At 42.4% G+C, this 17,266-nt stretch overlaps 1 protein-coding gene across 1 annotated transcript in view; it reads left to right on the top strand.

The window, feature by feature from the left end:
- Nucleotides 1–2,756: 2,756 nt before the first annotated feature.
- The window catches only part of LOC307197975 (general transcription factor II-I repeat domain-containing protein 2), a 54,422-nt gene continuing 39,912 nt past the window's right edge, over nucleotides 2,757–17,266 (top strand). Inside the window, exons 1-2 of the mRNA XM_079944558.1 lie at nucleotides 2,757–4,292; nucleotides 12,269–12,372. Of these exons, the coding sequence (XP_079800684.1) occupies nucleotides 12,274–12,372 (99 nt within the window). The 5' untranslated portion in view covers nucleotides 2,757–4,292; nucleotides 12,269–12,273. The remainder of the gene's footprint in view (nucleotides 4,293–12,268; nucleotides 12,373–17,266) is intronic.

Here is a 17,266-nt window from a genome sequence, read left to right on the forward strand (position 1 = left end):
TCTGTAATCTCTAGGAAGGTTGAACATCTATGGTTACTAGCATTTCATGTGTCTTTTACTGAGAATTGTTTGTTTATTCATATTCTTGGCCACATTTCTATTGGGTTGTTTGTCTTATTAATTTATAGAAGTAATCGATATATTATGCATAGAAACCCTTATGTGTTGAAATATTTTATCCTTTTTTCTTAATTTATGGTGTCTTCTGTCCTACACAATTTTATTTTCTTGTAGTCAGTTTTACTAACTTTATTGTTTAGAGCTTCTGCTTTCTGTGTCTAGTTTAGGAAAACTACTACCCAAGATAATAAGGATATTCTGTAATATCTGTATAACACTTAATCTAATTTTTTACTTTTTCTATGTAGATTTGGAGTTGATTTTTATGAGTGGTATGAGACAATATTGTATATTTCTTGATATTTTTTTCAAACAGATATCTGATTGTCCCCAAATTATTGGCTATTAACAGACTTTATCTGAAGATTTGAAATGCCATTTATAACATATGATAAATTTCCACATACATGGATCAATTTCTGAATTCAATTTTTGTTTCTACTGATTTATTCTCAAACTAATATGACAAGATTTCACCTGCTACAGCTTTATAATATGCTTTGATTTTTATTCAAATGTCTCTTCTTTGTTCTTTTACAAAATTGCCTTTGCTATTCATAACATTTACTTTCAAATAAATTTTAAAATCATCTTGCCAAGTTGCATTAAAAAATCCCACTGGGATTTTTTTTATTGGAATTGCATTAAATTCATGAGCTAATTGAGAGAAACTAACTAAGAGAAATGACATTTTACAATCTTGAGTCTTCCCGTGGCACGTAAATGTGGTATACTCTAATATTACCATTGGTTTCAGCCATCTGCTTGATGAATTCAGCTCGCTGCTTCCAGGTAAATTCTTCTTTCAGTTTTCTGAGAAAAGGGATCTTCCAACTTTCTAGGGCAGTAGTCTCCAAATTATTTTGATTATGTATCTCTATGGGTAAAATTTGTGAGCATGAAAAAATATATATAAATCATTTGCACATATTATTATACTAATATGTACTTTATGAAATATACAGAGAAATTATTTAAATAATGAGATAAAGATTAAATAAACAATAATTTTTAAACAAACATCTTATTGTGTTTTTTAAACTCTTTGCTCTCATTAAAAATAGTAGTGGTAGGAAAATACCAGTAGGTAAGATGATTTTTGCAAAAACAATGTGACTACGTATGTTTAATTTAAAATAATTTTAAATTATTTTTCATGAAACAGGAATGTGAGGGCTGGCTTTTTAAGCAATATGGGGGTATAATTTATGTAAAATAAATTGCATTCATCCAAACTATAGTTTGAAAATTTTTGAAAAACGTATTCAGCTGTGTGAGCACCACCACAATTGAGATACAGCATAATTCCTTCCCCACCAAAATCATCCTCATGTCCTTTGCAGTCCACCCCTTTCTCCACCCCGGTACTAGGAAATTGACATGGTTTTTGCCACTATAAAATAGTTTGTCCTTTCTAGAATTATATATATGAACAATAATAAAATATGGGCTCTGATGTGTGTCTTCATTGACTAAGCATGATGAATTTGGAGATTCCACGTACCCGTAATTTGTTCCTTTTTTACTGCTGAGTACCATTCCATTATATGGACGTACCACAATTTGTTTATTGATTCACCTGTTGATTGACATTTGGCCTTTTCCCTGCATTCAGATATTATGAATACAACTGTTAAGAACATTTGTGTACAAGTCTTTGTGTTCACATATATTCCTTTTATCTTGAAAAAACAGTTCATTGAGAATGTTTACATCTGTGTTCATGAGGGATATTGGCCTGTGCCTTTCTCTTCTTGTGATGTCTTTGTGTGGTTTTGGTATCATGGCAATGCTGTCCCCATAGAATGAGTTAGAATGTATCTCCTTCTCTTCAAGTTTTGGGAAGAGTTTGCGTAAATTTATTTTTACCTTAAATGTTCAGTAGAAATTACCAGTGAGGCCATCTGGGCCTGAAATTTTCTTTATGGGAAGATTTTTAACTAAATTTCCAATTCTTTTATAGATATAGGGCTATTCAAATTATCTATTTCCCTTGAGGAAGCTTTGGTAATTTGTGTCTTTCAAAGAATTTGTCCATTTCTCTTAAATTGGCAAATTTAGTGCCAAAAACCTGCTCATAATTTTCCCTCATTATCATGTATTTTGCTCGTTTATTTTTGAGTCATTTCAGGCAACAGGAAAATCCAATCCTTGTTACTTTACCTTGGCCAGAAGCCTAAGTCTGGACATTTACACTTAACTCTGAGGTGGAGAGTTACTGGACAACTTTTGTTGTTGTTGTTGTTACGCGGGCCTCTCACTGTTGTGGCCTCTCCCGTTGCGGAGCACAGGTTCCGGACGCGCAGGCTCAGCGGCCATGGCTCACGGGCCAAGCTGCTCCGCAGCATGTGGGATCTTCCCGGACCGGGGCACGAACCCGTGTCCCCTGCATCGGCAGGCGGACTCTCAACTACTGCGCCACCAGGGAAACCCCATATAGAAGATTTTAAAGCAAATTAGAAAATTGTTTCCAAGTTAAGTTTTCAAGTATGACAGTTTTGTACTCCCATTGTTTTGGGCAACAAAATTCAATCAATCCTTATTATTCACTAACTCCATACTTGTGAATTCACCTACAATTTATAGGTAAATTTAAAAGCAATACTCACCCTGCTTTCCCTGCTTATTAGCAGACACAGTACAGTGGCAAAAAAAGTTGTTTTGCCTGCCGTGCACGTTCCCAGCTGAGGTAGAACAAGGTGACACCAGCTCTCCCACTGTAAACAAGTGTCCTTTTCCTGGTCTATTTAATGCTACACTTTCCACATTTTGTGGGTTTTCTTTTTTTTCTTTTTTTTTTTTTTTGATGATTTTGCTGTTTAAAATGGTCCTCAAACATAGCATTGTCTAGTATTCCCAAGCACAAGGGAGCGATGTGCCTTACGTAGAAAATACTTGTGTTAGCTAAGCTTCCTTCACACAAGAGTTATAGAGCTGTTGGCCATGAGTTCAACTAATGAATCAACAATATACAGTAAATAAGGTGTCTTTAAACAGACACACACATAAAACAAGGTTATGTATTGATAGTTTTACCAAAATGTGAAGAGGCTGGCAGAAACCTAATCCTGTATTTCTCCTAGGAGCAGTATTCAGTTTTGCTCAGTGTTTGCTAAGAATTTATAGACCATAACTCTTCCGAACAGAAAGAATCAACTATAACATAATGGAAATATTTTCAAACATCTCTTTTAAAAATGATGTCAAAAAAAGCAGGTACCATCTCAACTAACTGCTGGATGGTTATCTTTACCTTGAAATGACATCTTTTTTAGCAGCTTCTGCTAGGAAGCATATCTTTGTGAGCCACTTACAGAAAAAAATGTCAGCGAATCGTGACACTTGTCTTTTTGCAAAAGAAAATGTGTATTAGAACAAGAATGAGAACGCTGCCTTCAACTGCGTCTGAATATTCCTTTAAAACGAGAAACAAGGCAGCTATGTTAAATCGGAGCAATGGGTAAAAGGTTTCTATTCTCCTTTTGGCATATATAAAATATGTAACTTTGCTTAAACAACACTATAGTAACATTCGACTACTTGCCGGAGTGCCATCACCATCTGATGGACAGCTCATGGTTGGGTTGGTTATGTCACTGACCCCCATCAAAAGGTGAGGACACGTTGTTACAGTATTATAACAACTCGTTGGCTTTAAGGCAGATTCACCGGTCACTGGAGTTGTGACCTCACCGCTTTAAACGTACAAACTGCAATCATACGAAACTATCAAATTAAATAACAGCAAGAAAGTAGTCCACGTTCGGGGGCGGTGTCAGGGGCGCGACCAGACACATGCAGCCACTCATCTAAGACTGAAGATGGACGAGCACTTCTGGCCTTGAACAGAGCGAGACTAAGGGACTTCCAAACAAGCTCACTGTGAAGCTGAACTATTCCACGGCACCGGAAACGGCAACTCCCACTTGGGGCGCTGCGGACACACGAGTCTAGGCTGCCTTCCAGGAAGCCAAAAAAAAAAAAAAAAAAAAAAGGAAAAGAAAGAGAAAAAGAAGGGATAGTGGAGAGCAGGGCTTCGGCCGCCGCCCACACGCCGCGCCCTCGCCTCTTCGCGGTTGCGGCCGCCGCCCTCGGCCCCCGGGCCACTCCCAGGTGGCTCAGCCCTCGGACCCCGCGGCCGGCCGGGCGCTGCCCGCCGGCGGGGACCTCAGGTGCGTACCCCGCCCCCGCCGCAGCCGCCATTAAGAGCGGGTGCTTTGCTTGGAACTTTCTCGTCCCGCGGGCCTGACGGAGGGGAGGCCTGGGGAGACCGCCCGCCCAGGCGCGCGGGCTACAAGCAGCCCCTTCGCAGCCAGCCCGACCGGCCCCCGAACCGGCGCCCCGCGAGCAAGGCCCAAGGAGTGGGGGTGGGGCGGGGAAGCCCTGGCGCGGGGGCAACGGTAGCACGCACGGAACGCGCATACCTCTTCCTTCTGATTGGCTGAGCGGAGGCGGTGGGGGTGGGTGCTGCAGACTCTGGGCTCTCTAAGGCCCGATGTACGTGAGGTCACGCTCCAGCTGGCGTACGTGGGGATACCGCGCTGCGTGCGGACGCGCTTGATTGGTTAGTGGGGGGGGGCGGGTCAGACGCTGTTGCCTGGTAACTGCGCCCGGCTCCACGGCGGTGTCCCGACACCGCCCCTCACGTCGCTCACGTTGCCGAGTGGCGCGCGGTGTGGGGTTTGTCGTGGGTGTGGTCACTGGGGCGGCCACCAGTGGCCGGTTTGTTGGCAGAAAACCAACCTAGAGGTCAGAAGGCGGCTCTGGTCCTAGACTACAGTCCCTCACGATTATGATTTAGAGATAAAGGAGAAAAAAGGTTTGTAGGGCTATATTCCCCGTGCTTCGAACCCAAGCTTTGCTGTTTAATAACAGCTTTATTGACATAACGCCATGAAATTCACCTTTAAAAGTGTATAATTCAGTGGTTTTTGTTTATTCACAGAGCTGTGCAACCATCACCAGTAATTCTAGAACGTTTTCATCACCCCCAAAGAAACCCATATCGATTAGGCAGTCATTCCCCTTTCCCATCCCCACCCTGGACACCGCCAATGTGCTTTGCATCCCTGTGTGTCTGCCTATTCCAGGTATTTCCTAAGGATAGAATCATCAAAGGGAGTGTTTTGGGTCTGGCTTCTTTCATTCCTGCTTATGGCTGAATAATAATTCATTGTATGGATATACCACATTTTCATCTTCCATCAGTTGACGAATGTTTTTGGATTATTTCCACTTTGGGGACATTATGAATACTGCTGTTGAACATCAGTGTTCAAGTTTTTGTGTGGACATTTGTTTTCAACTCTTGGGTACATACCAAGGAATGGAATGGCTGAGCCAAAAATGCCACCGTTTAGTTTCCTGCTGGTAATTTGAAGTAAGCAGATGTCTAAATACGGGATTGGAAATTGGCAAATTGGATATTGCTCATAGCTGCAGTCGAAGAGTTGAGCAGCCTTGTCTCTTCTTTTCTTCCACCTGGAGAGGAAGGCTTGATCTGTGTGACCAGCCACCTTGCCTTCAGTGGACACAGGGCTTGGCGCCAGGCTACTGCAGGTGATAATGCATTTGGAGCGGGTCAACTTTCTTTCTGCCTTCCTGTTGTTTAGTGCCCCACAGCTCTGGGTCTTTGCCCACACCTGCTGCCTGGAAGATCTCTTCGCAAGCAGAACTTGCTAACATGCTTTCAGTCTCATCCCCCAGGTTGTTGACTCAGAACCATTTCGGGGGGTTCTGGCTTTCATTTTGCCTTCATTACCTGCTATTCTGTATCTATGCAGGTTTGTCTAACTCGAGACCGCAGGACGTGGATTTTATTCACATAAAAATCACTTTGTTTCCCCCTTGTCTTTCCTGCCAGCAGTGTATATTTTCATATAGCACGTGCTCATTACATTTTTTTAAATTTTAAACATTTGTTTGGCTAAGCTAAAGTTCTTGATTATTTGTTAAGCTTTTTTTTTTTTTCATTTAATTTGGCCGCGCTGCACGGCTTGTGGAATCTTAGTTCCCCGACCAGGGACTGAACCCGTGGAGTCCTCACCACTGGACCCCCAGGGAATTCCCAAGCATTTAATTTTGACTTTTTTTTTTCATTTTTTGACATTGAAAATACATATTATGTCTAGTTCTTTTCCATACTCCTTGGTCATTCCAGAAGAGTCCTTGGTTGTCTTGAATTTGTTATTATTCTTTTTTTAGGATATTTTTTCCCAGCTTGAGATGTAATTGACATATAACACTGTATAGTTTTAGGAGTACAGCATAGTGATTTGACATATGTATGTATTGTGAAATGACTACCACAATAAGTTTAGTCAACATCCATCACATCACATAATTACAATTTTTTTTTCTTGTGGTAAGATCTACTCTCTAAGCAACTTTCAAATATACAGTACAGTATTGTTAACTATAGTCACCATGCCCCAGGACTAGTTTATTTTATAACTGGGGGTTTGTACCCCTTGACCACTTCAATACATTTCTGTTGAATGTTGAATAGGTACACCTGCATTTGTAGTTTCCACTTACTGTAGGCCTGGGCTGAGTCAGGGAGAAGGTGGCACCTTGGGAACTTGCTAATTAAAATCAAGGCCTCAGGGACCTGAAAAACTAACCTTTGAAAAGGTAAATTTAGAAACAGTTTAAAAAATAAAGCAGGTGTCTATTTCAAGATTTCAGAGGTTTGATAAATGGAGTGGATGACATTCCAAAATTTAAGTGGTGGAAATGAATTCTAGAACAGGGATGGGCAAATTTTTTTTGTAAAGGGTCAGATAATAAATATTTCCAGCTCTGAGGACATGTGGTCTCTGTCACATGCAACCCTGCCTTTGCAGGAAAGCAGTCAATGGACAAGATGCAAGCCAGTGAGTGTGGCTTATGTTCCAATAAAACTTTATTTATAAAAATAGGTGGTAGTCTGGTTTTGATGTTTGCTTTTCATTAGTAAAATATAACATTGAAAAGGAGAGAAAGTCCTCAAAGTTAATTGGGAAAACTGTGAGATTTGAGAGTTGTTTCAGTTTACATCTCCAGTTTTAAAAAAGCAAAAAGTTAAGCACTATATAAAATCTGTGATCTAAATGAACAAAGCTGGTGCTTTAGATTTCAGTAGAGAAGTTAATCACCATATAGGCTTTGGGGGGTTGAACTCTGGTACAAGCTCTCATTGTCAAGGATTTTTAACTATTAGAATGCAATGATTTTGTTTCTCAGGGAAATGTCCTCAAGGTGGGAAACCACGTGATTAGCTTATAACCATGGTTCTTAGTTTGGATGTGGTATTGACACATGGTGTGTTCTAAATCATAAAATGTAAACGACAAAGTTCCTGCCTCCATTTGCTGTTAAGTAAAGGGTGCAAACAAAGCAATAATTATGAAACATACGTTTTTAAAATTATTGCTGGTAGCACAGTTGACACCAACCGATAATAGCTTTTTTGAGTTCCACCTAGTTTCATTCTGCCTGTTATTTTATTCTCTGTTAAAGTTTTGGCATCACAGTCCTCTCAGAGATTACTGTGGTGTAATTACAGATTAGGTGCAAGCATAAGAGCCTGGAATACGCCAGTCCCTTAAGTGGGCTCAGATCTCTGGTGGCTCTCAGTGTGAGCATCTCACAACAGTGTGTCTGGTTCTACTGTTTAAAAATGCGTATTTTTCATACATCATGGCCCCTACACTACATCATTGGATGATTAATGGAAGAAACAATGACCCATGTCAACACTGCAGGGAAAACTGGCTCTGCGGGATTTAGCAAGAGGTCACAGAGCGGTCAACGATGAATCCACTATTCATGTCATCAACATGAGAGTCACCGTACTGTGGCTTTGAGGGTTCCAGTAGCTGCTAAGTGGCCAGCCAAGTATGTGATAAGGCTTTAGAGAGACTGCAAAGTATTAAAGTTATGGCTAGACGACGTGAAATCTAAAGACATACCTATCGATGGCAAAGCTCTAAGAAAAAAGGGAAACCACCACCAAAGAGGGGATGGACTTGTGATAGACAACGCAGAGCCCGCTAGGGGAGGTTGACAGATTTCAGAAGCACTTACCTGAAAAAATGTGTGGTGTCGGCAAAGTTGCATCTGCTGATTAAGAGCTAGAAAAGCCTGTCCCCTAAACAATGAAAGAAATCATGGAAGAAAAATGTTCTCTCTGGGAAAGATACGTACTGCTTCCTCGGATAATGTTGACCACGCTTGAATTTGCCTTTTGGTATACCTACTTCCATTGTAAGACTCGACTCTGCTGAATGAGACATAGTCTTTTTTTTTTTTTAACAGTGTTTGAATTAGTTAACTCTGAAAGATAATGGTCAAGAATATATTTCTTCATCACAGTTTTAAAAAACAGTGTAAGGTATTAAAGAGCTTGGTTCCAGGTTTATCTTTAGAACAGTGCAAATTTACCCACGTGAGTCCTTTTTTAAAACAAATATTTTCTTTATTTTAGATAAAAATTGAACACATGTTCACTATATTTGAAAGCTTATTTAAAAATCTTTGTGAGATTTCTGTAACTTCCAATGGGAAAATTATTTTAATATTTCAACAAGTAACGCAGCTGACATGTAAAGATAAAGAAATTGGAGTGAAACTCTAGCTTTGCCAATATTTTGCATAAATAAAAATTATTTCAAGTTGGACCTTTTAATATGAAGTAATTTAATCAGAATTCTTTTTTTTTTTTTATAAATTTATTTATTTATTTTTGGCTGAGTTGGGTCATCGTTGCTGCGCGCGGGCTTTCTCTAGTTGCGGTGAGCGGGGGCTACTCTTCGTTGCGGTGCGCGGGCTTCTCATTGCGGTGGCTTCTCTTTTTGCGGAGCACGGGCTCTACGTGCGAGGGCTTCAGTAGTTGTGGCACGTGGGCTCAGTAGTTGCGGCTTGCAGGCTCTAGAGCACAGGCTCAGTAGTTGTGGTGTGTGGGCTTAGCTGCTCCGCGGCATGTGGGATCTTCCCGGCCCAGGGCTCAAACCCGTGTCTCCTGCATTGGCAGGCGGATTCTTAACCACTGTGCCACCAGGGAAACCCCCAATTCAGTGGGGGTTTTTTTAATATATGCATGGAGTTGGGCAGTCATCACCACAGTCAAAGTTAGAACATTTTCATCACCCTGAATAGAAACCCTGTACCCTTTAGCTACCCCACCTCCCAGCCCTAAGCAACCACTAATCTACTTTCTGTCTCTATAGATGTCCCTATTCTGGACATTTCATATGCATAGACTCATGTAATATGTGGTTCCCTTGATTTTAAAACGAGGGGGCCCATAGAAGTTCAGAGGTGAAAGGAACCTTCATAGTAAGTGATTGATTTAGTCATAGAGGAGGAACCTGAGGGCCGCTGCCCACTGGGGTCCCGGAACAGGTTGGTGGTCTGGGGAACCCACAACCTGGCTTTCCTGGCCCCTGCTTCTGTGAGGACCAGCCCATCATGCCTCATGCCCTGTAAGCTTGCGTCACCAGCCTAACTTGGTGTGTCCTCTGGTGTTCACTGTTAATGCCACTGTGTGATAGCAGTTTCTTTCTGGCAAAGGGAGCAGGAGAGGATGCAGCCACCGGGTTAGGGGTGCAGGGAATGTTCCATGAACAGCGTTGACTAAGGACTATCCAGGGAGGACTTTGCTGGTGATCCAGTGTCTCAGACTCTGCGCTCCCAATGCAGGGGGCCTGGGTTCGATCCCTGGTCAGGGAACTAGATCCCACATGCCACAACTGAAGATTCTGCATGCTGCAACTAAAAAGAGATCCTGCACGTGGCAACAAAGATCCCGTGTGCCGCAACTAAGACCTGGCACAGCCAAATAAATAAATTTTTTTTTTTAAAAAAAGGACTATTCAGGGAAATGACCTCTTGGGACAGGCAAAGAACAGTTCAGTGAATTTCTGTTGTAATCCAGATACAGCCGTTTCTAGAGAGCAGAAAGCCCCAAATGAAATGCATCCTTCCCCATCAAGCCTGAGGGGACTCAGTCCCCTCCAGCGTTCTTACCATCAAAAAGTACTAAAATGCTCTTGAAAAGTTCTGGTAATGAATAGGACCTCTCCTCGCCTGTGGCATCCCCACGGGCTGTTGGTATGGTGTCCCTCCCATTTCTTAACACACACAGAATGTGATTGACATAACAGATCTACAGCCATTGAAGGTGAGAAGTGGAAACAGCAGCAGGCAGGAAGTTGCCCAGCGTCTAGCTTTTCATGGACAAATCAACATGTTTGTAACCTGAGAATACATCTGCTCCTTTTTCTCTGTCTGGGATAATAAAGGGAAAATAAGAATTATGAATGAAAATATTCTGCGCTCCCAAAGAATCAGGATAGGGCATAATCTAAGTGCATAGTCTGGTAAGTGGCAAAAATAGCGTGCCTTTGCTGTTTCATGCTTTGTGATACCCATTTCTTCGGCCTGCTGTACTAAGTGATGATCATGGAATCGAGATGCTAGAGGAAAGAGTTTCTAAGACTTAACACGTGTCCTTCGTGGTGCTGCTTTTGCTGCTTTTTCTGACTCCAGCTCTGTGGGAATAGAGTCCTTGTTATGACAAACAACATTCACAGACTTCTATCTGTTCTCAAATATGGGTGTGATAACAAGTGTCAAGGAGTGTCAAAGTCTTGATATTAAGATAATTATTTAAAAGCTTCAAATTGGGACTGCCCTGGCAGTCCAGTGGTTAGGACTCCGCGCTTCCACTGCAGGGGGCAGGGGTTCGATCCCTGGTCGGGGAACTAAGATCCTGCAAGCCTCGCAGCGTGCCTAAGTAAATAAATATTTTTAAAAATAAATAAATAAAATAAAGTCCTCAAATTGAAGTATATTTCCTCACCTGTTCATGCCCAGGTCTTGCCTGTTAATTTATGTTCCTGGTATGATGTCACACTCTCATGTTCTATTTCATAATAGGGAAAGTTATAAAAAAATTTTAAGTCAAACAATTTGCATCCTAATGGCTCTGTACATGCTAGTCTACGTTCTTTCTTTCTCAGGAAGACCTCAGCTCTAACTTAAGAGATCCTCAAGGATCCTCAAGTGTCTTCAGAAGATCTAGATAGATGAGTAGTTATATTTTTAGAATTCCTTTTCAGCCTGCTATATCCCTCCAGATTGGCTAGGGTAGGCGATGGTTAAAAACACCACCAGATTTTGGTGCGCTCAAGGAGCAAGAATTTATTCCTTGCTTGCCCTAGAGGTCTCTTGTGATTGGCTGTGGGTCTGATCCACAGTTTCCCCAATCTGGAACCCAACCATATGGAACGTGGCAGATCCATTGCAGAGCAAGGAGTGTGGCAGGAACCTCTGCGTGGAAGTGACGTCATTTCCCTGACATCCTCTGCCAAGGCAAGGCACGCAGCCACATACCTTCAAGTGGGCAAGGAATTGAACCACAGGCTCTGAAAGAAACGTTTGCGAATATTTCTGAATAGCCTTATAGGACCACCGTACTTCACCCCCGTAGATCTTTAGGCTTCCTCCCACATACATATTTATGTTGATCTGTTTATCTTTTGCTTACAAACATAATTAAGCCAGATATTGCAGGGGCAGGACACGATGACAAGTGCTTACATTGTATGCTCTAGTTCAAAGAACTCTTTTTATGATGTTAAAGAAATTTTGCAAAGAAACTTTTTAATGCTCACTTGATTTAGAGTCTGGGGAAAATTAGAATGAGCTTTCATGGAGAAGTCCTAGCAGGAAAAGGAAGGAAGGGATCTTCTCTTCCCATCTGTAATGCCACAAAGCCACTTCTCTCCTTTTCCTGTGTATGTGGACCAGAATGTGGTGCCCGACATGGTCGTGCTGAAATCTGACAACACAACACGGGATCAGTAAAGGACCTTCCTTACCTTCCTTCCTCCTCGTCTGGGAAATAGTTAACATGCCTCTCTAGCATACCTGAATTTATTTTATGAGAAGGTGATATCTAGGTTTAGTGGAAAATACACTATGGAAAGTTAGCATTGCTCTACAGAGATCTTAGGCAAAGCACTTACTGTCTCTAAGTGTCGGTTTCTTCACCTTTAAAGGAAGGGTTGAACTAGGTCACCTGTGAGGACCCTCACAGCTCTAAACATGTCGAGCAGGACACTGAATTTCTACCACTCATTTTCCTAATACTTCTCTTTCCTAGGGATCATGGCCCAAGTAGCAATGTCCACCCTGCCCATCACAAATGAGGAGTCCTCGGAGAGCAGGATGGTGGTGACGTTCCTCGTGTCTGCCCTTGAGTCCATGGTGAGATGGCTTCGCAGTTCTATAAAATGTCACGTGGTTGGATCCCTGCCGAGCAGAACGGTGGAGCACTTCACCGACACTTTTGATGTTCAGCTTCAGTGTTACATCCTATCTGTGTGCACATATCCTTTTTTATAGGGGATGATGGGCTTGTCAGATAATTAAGAAATTTTTTTCTTACATTATGGATGGAATTGTATAAATGTAATCTCTCTAGATCTGAAAATTTAATGAAGGCCCCTCCGTTACCTTGTTTGAGAATACTTTTTGTTTAAAGTCAAAGGTAAATTAATAATCCAGGGGCTTCCCTGGTGGTGCAGTGGTTGAGAATCCACCTGCCAATGCAGGGGACATGGGTTCAAGCCCTGGTGCAGGAGGATCCCACACGCCACGGAGCAACTAAGCCCGTGCGCCACAGCTACTGAGCCCGCGTGCCACAACTACTGAAGCCCGTGCGCCTAGAGCCCATGCTCCGCAACAAGAGAAGCCACAACAATGAGAAGCCCGCACACCACAGTGAAGAGTAGCCCCCGCTCACCGCAACGAAGACCCAACGCAGCCAAAAATAAATAAATAAAATAAATTTTTAAAAAAATTAATAATCCATCGATATGCATCTATTTACATCCAAAGTGTAAAACTTACCTTGTGGGTGAAAATTTGAGGGGAGATTTACGTAACCTCAAAGCATCTGATCACAACATATTGATTAAAAAACGGAACATCAGTAACTTTATAAAAGTAGAGAAACCTGACAGCCACCCCCTTAATCAAGTGACCAAGGGGAACATCAGCAGTAATGGGACGGAGGGACCTCCCGAGCTGCCTGGTGGGAGGAACTGAGGAGGGGCAGTGCCGCGTCCTGGCATTCCTGCCTCCGAGGAGGAAGCATAGGACAAACCCACATTTACGGACATCCTACAGAGTAACTGGGCTGCACTTCCATGAATGTCAGTCTCACGAAAGACAAAGATGGAGATCTGTCTGTTCCAGATGGAAGGAGACTGGAGAGACAGGACAGCCAATACAAAGTGCGACCCTGGACTGGATCCTGGACCAGAAAAAAATCTAGAGAGAGATTTACGTTTTCTATAAAGAACACTATTGGGTCCATTGGCAAAATACCAAACACACAGGTAACTCACTCACATACACACACGCATACCTAGACCCATCATATTTAAACTGTAGAAAACCAACTATAAAGAGAAAATTTTAAAGCAACTTAGGGTAAACTGAATAACGGCCCCCAAAGATGTCCTGTCCTCATCCCCAGAGCCTGTGAACGTTACCTTATTTGGCAAAAGAAAGTTTACAGATGTGACTAAGCTAAGGATCTTGAGATGGGAGATTATCCTAGATTATCTGAGGGTAAATAAAAATGTTAAAAAAAAAACAACAACCCTGGAATGAATTTCTTTAAAAGCATCAGACCTATTTGAAGAGAACTAGAAATATCTTACCCCAGAACTGACCACATTCCTTCTTTTGATAAATATTCATGAAGCAGCTCCTATATGTCAAGGTCTTCTAGGTGCTGGGGCCAGAAGACTTGAGAAGACAGATAAGGTCCCCCTCACATAGATTTCATGTTCTACTTGGGGAGACAGACAATAAACAAAGTCTGTGTGTGTGTATCAGTAAATATAATATTATTTTAAAATGAGGGTCAGGGGGACTTCCCTTGTGGTCCAGTGGCTAAGACTCTGTACTCCCAATGCAGGGGGCCTGGGTTCGATCCCTGCTCGGGGAACTAGATCCCACACACATGCCGCAACTAAAGATCCCACATGCCACAACTAAGACCTGCACAGCCAAGTAAATAAATAAATATATTTTTTTAAATAATTAATAAAACAAGGGTCAGAAAACAGAGGTTTAGGGGAGAGAACAGATGGTTAAGGGGGGTGGTCTGGGAGAAGTTCTCTGGGCAGCTGCCCTTTATGCAAAGACCTAGATGAAGTGAGGAAGTGAGTCAGACCAGTATCTGGGGGCAGAGTGTTCAAAGCACCAAGAATAGCTTGTGCAAAGGCCCCTTGGCAGGAACAAGTTTGGTGTTTTCAAGGAGTACCAAGAAGTCCAGTAACACTGGAGCAGAGTGAGGAAAGAAGATGTGGTCAGAGGTCAAGTACAAGAGGCTGCTACTTCCCTGGCAGTCCACTGGTTAAGACGCTGTGCTCCCAATGCCAGGGGTCACGGGCTCAGTCCCTGGTCGGGGTAACTAAGATTCCCGCATGTCACACGGTGCAGCCAAAAAAAAAAAGAGGCAGCTAGTGACCAGATCATATCAAGACTGGGACTGTTTCCCTCAGGTAGTGGGAAGGCATTGGAAGGTTTTGAGCAAAGGAGTGATGGCAGTGGCGGGGGGTGTTTGTGTCAACAGTCGATGACTGTGGAACACGAGTGGAAGCAGGGAGACCAGTTTGCAGGCCATGGTTCACGTGGGAGGTTTTGGTGGCCTGGACTAGGGTGGGAGTGGCGGAGATAAGAAGCGATGGGACCACAAAGATCTGATGAAGGTAGAGTTGCTAGGACTTACCGATGGATTGGATGGGAGCTATGACATTTTCTTGAGAAAATCAAGTTTTGTGTGTGTGGTAGGATATGTGTATATATATATTATATATATATATATTATATATTATATATATATATATATACACATGACGTAGAATTTACCATCTTCACCATTTTTAAGTGCACAGTTCAGTGGCATTAAGCACATTCACACTGTTGTGTGACCCTCACCACTGCCCATCTCCAGAACTTTTTCATCTTCTTAAACTGAAACTCTGCCCTCATTAAACAGTTATTCTCACTCACCCCTTCCTCAAGCTTTCAGAAACCGAGGTGTGTGTGTGTGTGTGTGTTTTAATAAAATGTTATCGTACTTAGGAATACTTTTACTATTTACAGAAAAGCTGGAGACTTCCCTGGTGGTCCAGTGGTTAGGACTCTGTGCTTTCACTGCAGGGGGCCAGGGTTCGATCCCTGGTTGGGGAAATAAGATCTCACAAGCCACGTGGCCTGGCCCAAAACATAAATAAATAAAAGCTGTAAAGATCATACAGAGAGCCCCCACATACTCCTCACCCATAACTTACATAACTGTGGTACGTTATATGTAACTATGGTACATTTGCCAAAACTAATAGATCAATACCGTACATCACTATTAACCAACTCCAGACTTCACTCGAATTTCATCAGCTTTTCCACTGATGTCCTTTTTCTGCTCCAGGCTCCACCCTGTGATCCCACATGGCATTTAATCATCCTGTCCCGTTAGGCTCCGCTGATCTGCGACAGTTTCTCAATCTCTTTTTTTTTTTTTTTTTTTGCGGTACGCGGGCCTCTCACTGTTGTGGTCTCTCCTGTTGCGGAGCACAGGCTCCGGACGCGCAGGCTCAGCGGCCATGGCTCACGGGCCCAGCCGCTCCGCGGCATGTGGGATCTTCCCGGACAGGGGCACGAACCCGTGTCCCCTGCATCGGCAGGCGGACTCTCAACTACTGCACCACCAGGGAAGCCCTCCTCTTATTTTTGATGACTTTGACAGTTCTGCAGAGTTCCGGTCAGGTATTTTATCGAATCTCCTTCCGTTTGGGTTTCTCCGATGTAGCCCTCCTGTTTAGACCAGGGTTATGGAGTTTTGGAAAGAAGACCGGAGAGGTGAGATGCCTCATCTTCTCATCACATCGCATCAGGGGTGCGTGGCACCAACGCGTCACTGGTGAGGCTCACCTGGATCACTGGGTCAGGGTGGCACGATGGTATAAAAGAATTTATACCCTTTGAGTCAGGTGTGCCACTGACATGATTCCAGCCCATGGAAATAAACGTGTACGGAAATGTTTACATCCTCGGAATTTTTTTTTGAGGTATAATTGACATACAACTCAGATGTTTATTGTAGTGTCATTTGTAACAGGAAAATAACTTCAGTAATGTAATGGTTAACCTATGGCATATACATAGGATAGAATATTATATATTCATTCAAAAATCATGTTTTTCAGGATTATAAATGCTCAGAAATAATGAAAAGTGAATAAAGCAGGATGCCAACCTATATACAGTAGAATGTTTCTAATTTTGTTTTTAAAAATTGTGTGTGCATATTTTAAAATGTGAATAGTGGGTAATTTTAGGTAATGGAATTAGAGGTGATTTCTTTTTCTGTGTACTTTTCTGTATCTGCTAAAATTTTTGTAACAGCATATATCATAATGAGAAAAAAATGCTTTTAAAAAGATATTTTCTACCAATGATGACCTAAGTAAGACTAAAGATTGATAACTTCACCTAACACCAGATTCTATACTTTAGATAAAGAGCTGAATTTTTGATTCATTTGACACAGAGATAGATTTGCCATGAAGTTAATGGAGCTTAAAAGCTTCTGGGCACCTGCCTTGCACTGGCCACTTCCATGGCCTTGGGGGATCCTAGCAACACATGCACATATGTTTTTGTAAAATTTGCAGAAGTGAGATCTTTTCACCACATCAGTTAAGGTTGCTGTCTCCTGTTCTGCCTTCCTCTTTCTGTCACAGCCCTGTGTTAACTTCCTCTTGCTCCTATAACAAATTACACAAACTTAGAGGCTTTAAATGCCACACATTTATCTGACGACGGTTCTGGAGTTCAGAAGGCAGAAAGTGGGTTTTACAGAGCTAAAATCAAGGTGTCAACAGGCTGTGCTCCTTCTGGAGGCTCCCAGGGAGAAACTGTGCCTTGCCCTTCCCAGCTCCTCGGGCTGGAATTCCTTGACCTGTGGTTCCTTCCAGCAAGGGCACCAATGTGCCCTTGGATTCCCTTGTCATCCCCTTCTGCCTCCTTCTTTTTATACTAGGATCCTTGTGGTTTCATTAGGGGACCCCTGTGGCCCCAC

Source organism: Stenella coeruleoalba, assembly GCF_951394435.1.
Source record: "Stenella coeruleoalba genome assembly, chromosome: 15".
In the NCBI taxonomy this organism is placed as follows: domain Eukaryota; kingdom Metazoa; phylum Chordata; class Mammalia; order Artiodactyla; family Delphinidae; genus Stenella; species Stenella coeruleoalba.